A 14798-nucleotide genomic window follows, 5' to 3' on the forward strand; every position below is an offset into this window, starting at 1 on the left:
TGGCTGGTTGGGGTGTTAATGTGGAGAAATATCATTTTTAAAGATTATGAAGGAAATGGTGTACCATGGTGTACCATGGTGTATGTTTCTGGTCAAGAGAACAATTTATTAATTTCCACACACCTGTTAATAATATTCCTGTAAAATATTCCAGTAATTAATGGTCTGATCCTGGATAGTTGATGAAAAATGGCCTTGGATTCAATTGCGAGTAGCTGAGAATACATCAAAAACACATCTCCATTCAAATTGCACCACCCAATTACACTGGACAAACAACATAATCTATTGTTGGCTTCAAATGAAAAAACCCAAACATGTTCCATATCAACTTTACATATTCCAGCCATATTTCCACTTCATAGCTTCAAAGTGACAAAATAGCTTTTGGCATGAGGCTATCTGAATATTGGGGTTAATCAAAGCTCTGAAGATGATGCATAAATTGGGAGCTACCAAAGTGATGAAGCTTTCCTACATCAAGAGTATACTCTATGATCTCACTGAGATACTATTCAAAAAAGCAGCAAACTGACCACCTCCCCTATTACAAGCCACTCGGATCTTGAAAGTGCTATCTTGACAACTTGTTCTTAACGTCATATACTTTTCTATTACTGACATATAGCCAGTACGTGTTTCTGTTGAAAGACACATGACTGCTTCTAGAACCATGAATATAGAAAAACATTACATTTTAGGCCAGTACATGAATCACACTTTTCTCCAGAGTTTCTACTAACCAATACACTGGAATTGCTAATATCAATGTGAAAATATCAGAAATATCTTTCAATCCTCAGGGTTACATTGTTTATTCTATCAATTGGGTCAAGGAAATGGATTTGGAAACTTCCAACCTTTGAGTGAGTGAGTTTAGTTTTACACGCTTTTTTTTTTTTGGCTGGGGACACCAGAAATGGACTTCACACATTGTACCCATGTGGGGTATCAAACCCAGGTCTTTAGTGTGACAAACAAACACTTTAACCACTAGACTACCTCACTGCCCCTACAACCTTCGAACCTTCTTTTGAAAACAACACATAAAACCAGTATGATCATCATAAAAACGAAAAGTTATCACATGGCATTCTGAGGTTTCAGTTTGTCTCTGAATGGTAAACAACAACTTCATTGATATGAAACTGAAACGATCATTTGTTATGTATTGAGTGACACTGATGACAAAATGACGTACACTACATAGTGTCAAGAATACATCTTCAAGCTAAAGGTTTTATCAAATCTGAGTGGCAGGGTGCTGGAGAGGGCGGACACTTCCCAGTATAGGCTTCTGGAGAGGAAGAGCTTGTACAGGAACGCCCCGGCCAGGGACTGGCTAAGCAACACCCCCATCAACACTAACTGCAATACAAAGAAGGAGTTAGGTTACTAGGACTGGCTAACAATTAGCGGTGTTCCAATCAATTGAAATAATGTCGAAGATTGGTCGCAGTGACCAAGCGACCAAGCAATCAATCACATTTTCTCATAATTGAACACAAACAATTTTGGAACTACTGTTTTAGTCTTTGAAACACTTGACGATGGAACATGTCTTCTAAGTTTTCAGGGCCTGAAAACTTGTTTTTCTTCCACTAACTAAAAAGTCATGACTGAATATTTCTTGAAAATTCCAGGAAGTTTATGTTCATGATATATTAGTCATCACTTTAAAGTAGCTAACTGCATCATGCTATACATATCTGCAATAACAACCTAGATAGGACATCTGAAAAATTACACTAACCAATTTTTTTTAGATGATTGTTTGTTGGTAATGAAGCAATCCTCAATTGTGAGATTTCAACCAATTCCCAACACTACTAACGGTATAGACAGTGTATGAAATAAGCCAAAAACCCAGCCAGACATCAGGGCTGGTAACTTCAAAATGTTACCAGCCCGAAATGGATTTAACCAGACCAGACACCAAGATATTGTGAATTTACTCAAGATGTATAGAACATCTAAATATTTTACCAGACCATTGGACTGGCTAGCTGTAAATTTAGACCACCTGTCAGAAATCTAGCCCGTCTCTTGGGCGATTCGGACGAACCTTATTTCATACACTGATAGATATCATAGAGATCAATAATCATTAACAAAGTATCAATTATCGATAAATATCTGAGCCGTAACATTGACCAAAATGAAAGAAATGAATATATTTCCCATCATTAGTGAGTGGTGACATGTTTTTTATCGATTCTTAACAAAACAGCATCCGGAACAGTTTCAAGGCAGACCATGAGTACAGTGCTAAATTTGTATATTGTGTGAGAAAATTACAACTTTCATCGATAACACAATTTTCATATTGATAATCATTAATAATTCTTCCTATCGACAATATTTCCGATTATCGTGCATTTTAGCCAGGTTACACACAATGCCTTTAGAATGTGGTCAAATGATCTCCAGACTTCAAGTGCTTTCATTCAGTAATTCTATTCTAATCAATTGATCCATTTACATTGTTCATGTGATCACAAATTGTCTACATAAACATTTTAACAACCAATCAAACGCTAACATTGGTGAAAGTGTAAGGGAGATAATTTGAAATTAGAAACCAAACACAGTCAGTTATGGTCATGACCACATATTTTCCATTAAAAATATATTTAGGGCTTCCTTTAGTGAGTCAGTCTGTTTTAAATATTGAATGTCTTGCCAACTTGTTCATAATCAATGGGACTAGCCACCACATTGAGGCAATTATCCAATCAAATTAGCAAATAGAAATCAAGGGCAGATAATTTGACATTCACGAGAACTACAAGACTTTTCGATAATTTAGCCCTAAATCTTACCTTTGATGCGGAGGTATTCCGGAAATATCCATGTTATAGTAACAGTGGCAGGATAGCACAGGAACCACAACATGCAGGCCTGAAGTAAACAGTGCAGTTTAGTGAGTCAGTGCAGTTTACATAGTGGCTTTGTAAGCTATGGGCAACAAACCTAAATTATGCAGTTCTCAAATGTTTACCACAGTGCCTCTGGTGCTGAAAAAGGGTTTTTGGTACGCCTAAGGCACACAACTCTGTTGTACAAACTGTGATCTCTTGGACAAGTACATTTTACAGAATATATATTGCTTGAACTTGGGTCTTGATTCAGTAGTCCGGACGATTCAAAATCCGGACGAATTTGCTGAGAAATGCAACCGTCCGGATTAACGAGGCTTCACTGTACATGACAGCAATGGAGCAGCAATATTTCACTGTGTCCCATGATGTAACTAAAGAGATCAATAACATCTGGGATGATCACAAGTGATCTGTTTGATTAGCATTTTTTAAGCTGATGAATAATAATGAAACACATGATGCTTTATCATGCTTTGGAATAAGTTGTCATCCAAGTATCATACCTTTCTTGGTTGGGGTTGGTTAGGATTGGTTTGGTTGGTTGTTGTTTAATGCGGCACTCAGCAATATTCCAGCTATATAATGGCGGTCTGTGAATAATCAAGTCTGGACCAGACAATCCAGTGACCAACAACATGAGCATTGTTCTACACAAGTGGCATACAATGACATGTGTGTCAACCGAGTCAGCGAGCCTGACCACCTGATTGAGTTAGTCGCATCTGAAGACAGATCTCCACGGGTCTCCTTTCTTACGAGGTGAGGTGAGGTGAAATTGGGTTTAACGTCGTGCTTGAGAATATTTCGCTCATATGATGACGTGCATGCGTGTGTATGTGTATGTGCGGCTGCTTGTACTAGCCCAGACTGAAGCTGGTATTATAGTCCTAGCTCACTGAGATACCATGCCGCAGTGAAGCATGAATACCCCACTCAGACACATTATACTGACTCCAAGCCAACCAGTCCTTGTTGTACCCATTAATGCCGATCGCCAGGCAGGGACCAACAAGTACCATATTTTAACGTCTTTTGGTATGACGCGGTCAGGGATCGAAACCCGCGACCTTCCGCTCTCCGGGCGGACGCTCTAACCACTACACCACGGAGGCGGTCGCCTTTCTTACGATATACAAAGTTATGAATGATAATGAACTGTTGTGTGGAAACATACCATACTAAACATGACAACAAGACACCAAAGAAAAATATCACACACATACCAAAAATGTTTCTTGTAAACAACTAGATCAAAACTTACTTTTGTAAAAGAACTATAAAATTCACGCTTTAATGAACTTCTCTCAGCTTTAATGGTTGTGTAGAGATTCCATCCAAACATGCCGGCCAACAGGATGCGGAGCACCACCAGGGCTGTCCCCGCCCGACTCCTGTGGGCGTGGTACGTCCGTGTGTAGCTGTCATTGTACTGCTCCCACAGAAACAAACCTCCCTGAAAAAACAGAAGCGGCATAGTACATAAGTAGGGCTGTGTATTGCCAAATAAACTGTATTGCAATACATCGCCATTGTGGTACCCACACTCTAAAACATAATGTGAGTGTTGGGAGTGTTTGACAGTGAGTGACATTGATTGTACATGCAGAGCCTATTTTCTACACGCTAAAGCCCTAAAAATAAATGTTATGGTTGTGATAATAGAACTCACAAATGTAGATTTGATTTCGTGGGATTGTGTAGATTTGTCTGTGGGAGCTGTGCCTATTTACACATCAGAGGGGTACACAAAGTCCACAGCCTAGACTACCAGTTGTCTGACTTCCATTTCAGTGGAAGCCCCGGTGGCTGAATGGGTTAGGCGTCTGACTTTGTGTGTTGGAGATTAGGTGCCTTACTGTGAGGGTGTGGGTTCAAATCCCATATGGGTCTCAACCCAATAAAAGGACTAGCATCTGTTTTTCACTGACAAAGTATCATCCCAAATATAAAAAAGTTCTACATTTGACCACTTCCTAAATGGCATTGTGTGTTCATAGTTTTCAGCTGTGGGAGCCGTGCCAATTTACACTTATCAGTGGGGTACACAAAGTCTGTGGTCCAGACTACCAGCTATGAGAATTTAAAATTGTGGCAGCTGCAGTGGCTGAATGGGTTAGGAAGACTGCATAATGTTACAATCAAAATCCATCAGTCCCTTAGTCACATGTCAGTTTTACAGTTTTTGTGTTTTTCATTCTTTAAAGCCTTTACTCAGGAATTCTGATTTTCAGAAACCAAATGCACAGAGAACATTCATATAACATCAACAATACACAGCGTTGAGTGTAGATGCCATAACTTTCAGAAATGGTGTGTAAAATAGCCATAATTTCATTAGCACAGCCTTTATTGTACTCCATTCAGAACTGCCAGTTCATGTTTCTTTTCAAGACACAGAAATCAGGTATGCTGTTCTGAATGCTTTGCTTGCTCTTCCCAAGAGTGCAGAAGCTAAAAAACAGCCTCATGAGAAAGTTCCCCTGAGGCAATCTCTTATTGTGAGTTTGTCAGTTTTTGACTCAGAGAGGTACCATATCTGAGTATGGCTGACCACGGTCTTTCAAATTATTTTAATTGCAATGTTGGAACCCGAGAAGGATGTATAGTAAGCCCACAGATATTCATAATCTTCATTAATCAGCTTATTACAAGAATAGAAGAAACCGGTGGAAGAGGCATATTCTTAAGAACTGACTCTCCGGATATTGTTGGCCTCATGTATGCAGATGATGTTTCAGCTGTTTCAGATTCTGCCAATCAGTTACAGAAAAAAATAAATGTAGTTGAAGAATTTTGTGATGCCACAGGAATGAAGTTAAACCTGAACAAGACAAAGATAATTGTTTTCAGGAAAGGAGGCCCTCTCAGAAACTATGAAAAGTGGTATTTCAAAGGTCAACAAATCAAAACTGTAAATGTTTATAAATATCTTGGAACATTGTTCACGCCGAAATTATCATGGACAAAAACTCAGCTATGCCAAGCAGCACAAGCCACTAAAGCTCTATTTTCACTCAACAGATTTCAGCAAACTTGTGGATATTTAGACTTAAAGGAACTGTTTAGAATATTTGATAGTATGATAACTCCTATATTATGCTATGGTGCGGAAATATGGGGATCTAACTACATGTATTGTAAAGTCATTGAACAGGTTCAACTCAAATTCTGTAGAAAATATCTGAGGCTGAACAAGAACACTAATAACAACATGGTCCTGGGTGAGTGTGGCAGACCCCACTGCAGTATTACTACATGTGTAGAGCAGTCAGCTACTGGTGCAGGCTTATTCATATGGAGAGTACCAGACAACCACAGCAAGCATATCTCATGCTCAAGTCCTTGGATGATTGTGGGAAGATGACATGGGCTACTCACATCAGGGCTCTACTCTTTCAATATGGATTTGGCTTTGTGTGGATAAGCCAGTACATTTGGGATACAAAAGCTTTTATATATAGTTTTAAACAAAGATTACAAGACTGTCTGACTCAGAACTGGCACTTATCTCTTTCAGAATCTTCCAAATGCAATTATTACTCACAGCACAAGTCACTACTGAATGCTGAAAAATATCTGCTTTCACCTGAAATACCATTATACTATAAAATAGCCATTGCAAGATTTAGATGCAACAACTTCAGACTAGCCATAGAAACTGGGCGACACTCCAATACCCCACGTGAAGAAAGACTGTGCACCTATTGCTATACTAATAATATATCTCTTATTGAGGATGAATATCATGTAATGATGGTCTGTGACAAGTACAGCCAAGAACGACAACTCTGCTTCCCTCATAACAGCTATCCACCGACACTCAACCACTTCATAAACCTGATGTCTACCGAAAACATAAAGACTATTAAACAAATCGGAAAATATCTCAGTAATGTCTTAAAGCTACACAATTAACACCGCATTATTAATATTTTTCAATGTAACTGTTATTATGCATGCATAAATCTTTACCCAAACTCTTATGTATGTTGTATGGGCCTGAGGCCTTAAAAATTGAATAAATTCTGTCTGTCTGTCTGTCTGTCTGTCTGTCTGTCTATGGCTGATACTAGTGAGACTTCCAATTTATCTGACAACTCGACATACCTGCAGGACAGCCAGAACAGCGACGACCTTGGCAGCGGGTTTACGACTGATGGCCTTGAGATGGGAGTAACGGCAGTGAGTGCTGGCCAGCGTCCACCCCAGGGACAGACTTAACAGCATATACAGCATAGCGAACTGAGACAACACATCGAAGACTGAAACACAAACATGTTGTTATCATGTCAGAAACATGTCATCCTCCTGTTGCAAACATGATCAGTTCAGCAGAACAACTATTGTATCGATACAGCTGCGATAATGAATCATTACATTTCTCAATTAAGAAATACACTTCGCTCTACCACCATGTATAGTGTAATAAAACACACTTTTGCCCTGAACTATTATAGTTAAAGCACGAGGACGCTTGCGAACTGTATTTCTTTTCTAAGATGCCAAATTTAATACTTTCTAAGGATAATTACGATTAATTTAAGGCAGAAAACAAACGACGGTGTCTGTGACCTAAATTAAGAATCCTCGCACAGGGCTAACTGGCGCGCTGTTCTATTGATGTGTCTGCCCCCTACGTTAAGACGAACGTTACCAGAAAAAAACAAATGATAACAGTTTGATGACGGTTTACGTTCGGATTAAATATCTTCTCTGAATTATTTTAATTACATCTGTTATTAACATAAACCATATGGGGCAATATGAACGTTGCATTTCTACTACCAACGTAAGTTTAGATCAGTACATCCAGAGGAAGTTGGGTAGTCAAGCGACATTCCACGATTGCATTGTGGGAATGTAAACATTGCGAACGTTACCGGGGCGCTGAAAACTTGTGAGTCGAAATGATACATTTTAACCGTCGTAAAACATAAACGTAATGTTTCCACCAGTGATGTTAGCTGCGTGAAGCAGCAGCAAACCAAGAAACTGGATGCAACGGTGTAGTTTAATGTAGGAGGCCGTACGAGGCGATGACAACTGACATGCATCGTGACGTCGCTTACATTGTGACGTAATGTAAAATGGTTCGATTACGAGGGGGCACACTAGAATGGCGCAGTGACGGGATAACGTCATTCTATTGTTACGTCATCAAAAAACTATACCATTATTGTCTGATAATGTATTTTTTTTTTCGATTGTTCTAACCGCTAGGCATCTTAGAATGCTGGTTACAAAATCTAGGTTTGAGTCATGACTCTTGTTTCTATACAAGAGCATCCTGTAAGATTTGCAACATTTTTTATTGCGAAACAATGCTTTGTCAAGACACAGCCCGTGATTTGACCATAGTATGTTAACTCTCGTTGGTGTATTCCTAACAGTTGTAAGATATTAACCGTTAGATCAGTTAGTACACCATGGTATGGAATAAATGAAATGAAGTGGAACACAAATTGTCAACTCACATTCTGACAGAAGCTCCATGAATGGTGAGCCAGTCCCATCATGGTGATATCTGACAACACACAAAAAAACAACAGATTACCAAAATGTCTGCTCAAGGACACTGCTAAAAATAACGGACATTTTCAGTTTCAGAAATCAAACATCAGCTAAACAGAACTTGATTCTGGTGGCAAAGCATTCAGAGACAACATGGGGAATAAACACATCCAACCACATAATGATGCTGTCCTCATTCTTTCCATTTGGAACTGGCCAATTACATTTATTAATGTAAGATGAATGCTTTGTTCATGTGGATAGGCATTCTCTTCCCACAAAGGTTACTTGTCATATCTTCCTACGAACCTCTGTTCTAATACGGCCATATTTCCCAGTTCTCGTAAAATCCCCTATCGGCCAAAAATCGCAACACCAATTATCTCCCTTCTTTCTATCCAATCAGAAAATGTGTAACATCGACTTAGCTCCAACCTGACTAATACAAGCAAATGTGGGGCCACAAATATATAAAATGGAGACGCCATTGATCCGCCATTACATCACTGAGTTCTGTCAAGAAGAAACGTTTGCGCATCGCACAGGTGAAGAGGTTCTAGTTTTCCAGAAGCATACGGAAATTACCGAGGCCTTGCTAATGATCACTTTTGAAACAATGTCGCTGATTGCACAACTAAATCTGATTGCAACCAATCACGAATCCTGAACACTCGCACCATGAAAGGGCCGTATTAGAACAGAGGTTCGTAGGAAGATATGACAAGTAACCTCTGCAGGAAGAGAATGGTGGATAGTGAATATTGAAAGTTCAAGGCAGAGGATGAAGACTGTATGCAGGATGCTTATGACTCACCTTGAGAGATGCAGTGTCATGAGAAATGACCCAACCGTCTGAAGACATATAGACACTGTGAGTAGTTGTATGACTAGTTGCATCGGCCCACCTTTAGTTAACGTGGACCAAAGTCGAGGGGCAAAAATACAGGCCAGAACGAAGTATGCTAGTGTCAACAACTGGTAAAACCGCAGCAGCCCTGAACAGAAATATAGTAAACTATAACATGCAGACCTCCAGATAAGCTGTGTATTTAAAGCATGTACAAACAAATCAACATTATCCAAACACGTCTGAATTGCTTGCACACAAATATGTATGAAAAGATTAAAACAAAAGTACAATGATACCAAGAGTAATTACTCATTGTATCTGTTTCTGACTGTGTTCGTTTCTGACTGGGTGTTTCTGACTGTATCTGTTTCTGACTGTGTCGTTTCTGACTGGCTGTTTCTGACAGTGTCATGTCTGACTGTGTCTGTTTCTGACTATTTCGGTGCCTGTTTCTGACTGTGTTGGTTTCTGACTGTGTCATTCCTGAATGTCTGTTTCTGACTGTAATCTTATTATGACTGTTTCTGACAGTGTCTGTTTCTGGCGGTGTCTGTTTCTGGCAGTGTCTGTTTCTGATTAGAAGCTGTATACCACTAATATGTTGTATTGCTGAGTTGAGGGCCTCCTTGACAAGAAGGGCATTTATGTTAATAACGTTATCATATAGCAGTTACGTAAGTTTCATTAAAAAACCATGCTGTGCTTTCCATACACATCTTTAATGTCCAGTTATCTCCCCTGTGATATACAAAACTTGGAATGCAACACGAAATGTGAGTAAGTCCATTTCTGAAACACGACAGGTAGTTCTAACAGTTCTTTTGTAGAACTACATCCAATATTTCAAATGACTGTGATGGAAGGCGTCAGAATCAAGGTATTAATGGGTGAAATTTAGGTTTCTCACACATACCTGTCTCTTCATCACCGAAATGTTCTGTTGGATTTCCCAGCGAGTCCGGATTCAGCAGCTGCATTTCAAACTGTATGAAGTTGGGCTGCTCCACAAGTGGGGGGGCGCCCTGGTTGGCAGGTGTAGCTGTCGGCGTAGATGATGTGCCAGATGCGGGGGCGAATGGAGTGAGCGACGGTGAAGTTGCCGGATGTTGTATTCAACTCGTCTGAAATAGAAGAGGATGGAGTGTGTCTTGGGTGGATTGAGGTCAGGAGGAATGGGGTAAACATTATTGCACTTGCTGTGGTTATATAACAATATGAGTGCATGCAGCTGGTGAGTTGGGAATAGACCTTTAATATTGCTATAATGAATAACTAAACTGACAAGCAATGTTCCCAACTGCCCTTTTGTGACTAACATCCCGTTTAAGTACAACAATCCACCAGCTGCCCTGGGAAATTATCTCCACAATTGGCTGATAATATTTGTTTAGTTCACGACTTAGCCTATCACTACTTCTTTCATATTTCATTTGGGTCAAGCATTTGTGCCTAAGCAGGCAATAAAGACGTGAAATCTGAAGTTTTTTTAAGTTCACTGTCCTTGTCAGTGTTAAAATGTGGTACTTGTTGATCCCTGCCTGGTGCTCAGCATCAATGAGTACAACAAGGACTGTCAGGCTCGGAGTCAGTATAATGTGTCTGAGTGGGGTATTCATGATTCACTGCAACATATTATCTCAGTGGGCTAGCACTATAAAACCAGCGTAAGTCTATGCAAGTACAAACCCGTGAAGGTCCGGGTTAGAATGTACCTACAGCAACCCATGCTTGTCGTAAGAGGCGACTAACAGGATCGGATGGTCAGGCTCGCTGGCTTGGTTGACACATGTCATAGGTTCCCAATTGCACAAATCCATGCTCATGCTGTTGATCACTGGATTGTCTGGTCCAGATTCGATTATTTACAGTGTCATAACTTCTGAAAACTTCAAAGCCCAGACAGACCAGTTTTCAAGGTGACATAATTCACAGGCCAAAGTGAGTGAGTGGAGTTTTATGCTGGTTTTAGCAATATTCCAGCAATATAATGACGGAGGACATCAGAAATGGGCTTCACACATTGTACCCATGTGGGAATCGAACCCAGGTCTTCGGCGTGATGAGCAAACACTTAAACCACTGGGCTAACCCATCGCCCCCACAGGTCAGAATTCCGCTCCTTGAGCACATCATAAAACTGTGATCTCCATGTCTATTTTTGTCATCACCATTTCCATGCTAAAGGGTTCTACTGAAGTGGTAAACACCCGAAGACCTGCCTCAATTTGCTCTGCTCTAATATTAAGTCGACACGCTGTAATGTAACTGGAATAGTGGCTACAGCAGCGTTAAAGCCGACCCGCTGTCACATCACTAAAACCTTCACAGCATCTGTATTATACTCACGCCAGAGCCGAGCTTTGCCCAGTCTCCGTTTACAGTCAAGGTCTTCCACGGCATCGTACCAGTCATCGCTGATGTACATGTACAGAGTAGGAGGAGCATTACTGGTCGTGTTCGTCTTGAATGTGACCAGAGCATTACCTGGAGAACATAAACCAATCAGTTTAGATGCCATCCTGCAAACTCAAACACTGTTATGATGGAAAGACACTAATTTAATACTTTTTATGTCAACTAGTATTTAGTTGGTTGGTTGTTGTTTAACGCCACACTCAGCAATATTCCAGCTATATGGCAGCGGTCCAGACAATCCAGTGATCAACAGCATGAGCATCCATCTAGGCGACTGGGACACGATGACATAGGTCAACCAAGTCAGCGAGCCTGACCACCCGATCCTGTCAGTCGCCTCTTACGACAAGCATGGGTTGCTGAAGACTCATTCTAATTGAGTGTGACATTAAACAACAACAACCAACAGGAGCATGTAACAATGACATGGTACATTCTAGTTCAGTTTGTCTAATTTCTTCTAGCTGTTCCCCTAGATTTTAACGATAAAGAAAAATTTCTTTGAGTGGCATTTTTAGAAGTTGAATATGTCTCCCAGTATGTTAAGATACAATTAAAGAAACATGTTCAAACTCATCCTTATCAGATGAGGAATATATATTCAGGTGATATAATTTTTGACAAGAATGAAATTCAAGGGAGGATACGGGCGGAAGTCTTTCCATTGAAACTTCTATAAATGGAAAATTTAATCTCATGAATCTGTGATGGGTTCAGTGGCCCATTCAGGAGTTACATGTGGACACACTTTGTATACATATCACACGTACTTGTGCGATCATACTTCATGTTTATTTACCCCAATTTAAGTATGATAAGATGGTAAACAGAGATCCACTCATTTGTCAAATGAGTTACTTTGCTCACAAAATCATAGTAAATATACAGTGGTTAGGTTCCGCCCATAACCCCTGCTTGAAATGTATTTTATTAATAAGGATTATTTCGAGGGTTTAGGGTTAGGTTTAGGGTTAGGTATAGGCTGTTTATAAAAAATAAACATATGGGTGTATATTCTTAATCATATAATGGTTAAAAAAATACGGGGGTTACGGGCAGAAATCTTTCTTATACAGTTAGTCATGATGTTTAAAGAATGTCTAGACACACAGGCGGTATTGGTGATATCCAAAAACTGTCGTTCACAACAAAACACATCCATATACCCTCAACCATTACTTTTCATTTCAGCTAAAATACGAATCCTGGTAATAAACATCACTTCGGAAACAAAACATGCGCCTTAACGAGTATGTCTGCATATCATCACTAATTGAATATCAGAGGAAAACATTACCATGGAAACAGAATGTAGTTATGTATTGTCCAACTTCTGATTTGGCTACGAGAGTGCTGAAGACTCCCTTCACAGTTTTGGCAGTTAGAACGTGAACCTTCACACATGTCAGAATAAAAAGGCATGAAACATAATTAAAGTTCATCATATAATTTGATTAAGGCTCTGTGATGTTGTTATGTCAGTTACTTCCACCAAAGTCACGCTAAAAAGTTTCATCTGTGACGTTTACTTATTGCGTTCAAGTTTGGTGTTGACATCTTGCATCTTACGTGTGAGATGTCGTAAATGACACGTGCATCGATTTTCTTAGTTGCGGACTGTAAATGTCAGCCTTCAATATATTAATGGATAAGTTATGTTCCTGTAATTGCTGTACTCATTGTAGTCACAAAGCTTCTGATTTGCTCAAAACCATATGTCACAAATAATGAAAAGCAGTCGTAACAAAACCCATGTGCGGCAATATCCAGGGAGACAACTCTGTCACATTTTGTTTGGAGGCCTGTTAAGGGTTGCATAAAGGGTTAGATATAAGTATTATCAGAGACCATATAATAGACCCTCTATTATATGGTCTCTGGTATTATGAAAAGACCTGCACAATACCTGATGGTATGTTATTCTCGTGTTACTGGTTTTCGGACACTTAAGGACATCCGTTGTTGTCAGGATTAACGCATGTACAATTGTAAAATATGTCACTAACTCAATATGATAACATTCTCCAAAGAACAAACCATCGTTCAAGAATAAACAATCTTGTTTGACACAATAGCCCGAGAAAACACTGATAGAACCGTTCATAATTAATATAGCTGGGGGCTGATGATGATGTTTATGGAGAAGCATGTTCAATGTGAATGACCTCCCATGTTGAATTATTTGATATCGTCAAGGTGTAAAAATGACAAAAGAAGTTATATATCAGACAAAACTTGATGTTTATCACACATCCACAAATCAATTTGTTAACAAATAACAAGACATATATATGTAGATTCTTTCTTCATGTACAAGTACTTTTGTACTATTTACTACTACATGACATCCATGTAGATCAGTTACATCAAGTCAGAGGCCCAGATAAGCTGCGTATCCGGGTAAAATACGCATATAAAATTTCCAATTACGTATTGAAAAATAATTGTTGCGTACCAATTACGCATTTAAAATGTTAGATACGCAAAAAGTTTAAAACAAATGCGTACGGAATACATTTATAAAAATCGCCTGCGTAATGAAAAAGACATCGATTGCTATCAAGTTGTACTGTTAGTATAGGACAAGTGCTATACTGTCCATTTAGGATGAGGGATTTTTTATGAACTCATTTCCATTATATTTAAGTTGGTTTTGATTAGGTATGGCATAGTCATAAGGCAGAACATACCTGCTTAGTAAACTTACTCAGTCACATAATACTTAGGTGAGTAAAATGACTGAAATACGCACATGCTTGAAAGCAGTTGGTAACGGAAAAGAAATACCCACTCAACATTCATAATACGCACTCCAAAAAAATACAGTGGGTACAGTACCCACACGAGCTAAATCTTATCTGGAGCTCTGATCAAGTCAGAAACAGCTCATTCCACTGGTCCAGTCAGCTGGGGACACAAGCGGAGAAGCTCCACAGGGCTCAGCTTACCGTCCTTGTACAGACCCCAAACATCTCAGAGTACAGGGGTGTGTGTGTGTGTGTGTGTGTGTGTGTGTTTGTCAAAACATCTCAAAATATGAAATAAGTAGCAATCTCAAAGTATCAATTAAGAAAGCATTTCTAGAACAATACTCATATATATGCAAAAATAATAATGTATGGCCATTTTGACTTTTTCTA

At 39.3% G+C, this 14798-nt stretch overlaps 1 protein-coding gene across 1 annotated transcript; it reads right to left on the reverse strand.

Annotated features, from left to right (window-relative positions):
- Nucleotides 1-913: 913 nt before the first annotated feature.
- LOC124268380 (integral membrane protein GPR180-like) lies at nucleotides 914-13380 on the reverse strand. The gene is given in 10 exon segments (XM_046703348.1): nucleotides 914-1364; nucleotides 2823-2901; nucleotides 4144-4335; nucleotides 6990-7144; nucleotides 8357-8406; nucleotides 9208-9388; nucleotides 10157-10251; nucleotides 10253-10364; nucleotides 11590-11727; nucleotides 12956-13380. Coding segments are annotated over 10 exon segments (1302 nt in total). The 5' UTR covers nucleotides 13104-13380; the 3' UTR covers nucleotides 914-1212.
- Nucleotides 13381-14798: the final 1418 nt, after the last annotated feature.

Source organism: Haliotis rubra, unplaced genomic scaffold, assembly GCF_003918875.1.
Source record: "Haliotis rubra isolate DU_JTF1 unplaced genomic scaffold, ASM391887v1 Scf1377, whole genome shotgun sequence".
NCBI classification, from domain to species: Eukaryota; Metazoa; Mollusca; class Gastropoda; order Lepetellida; family Haliotidae; genus Haliotis; species Haliotis rubra.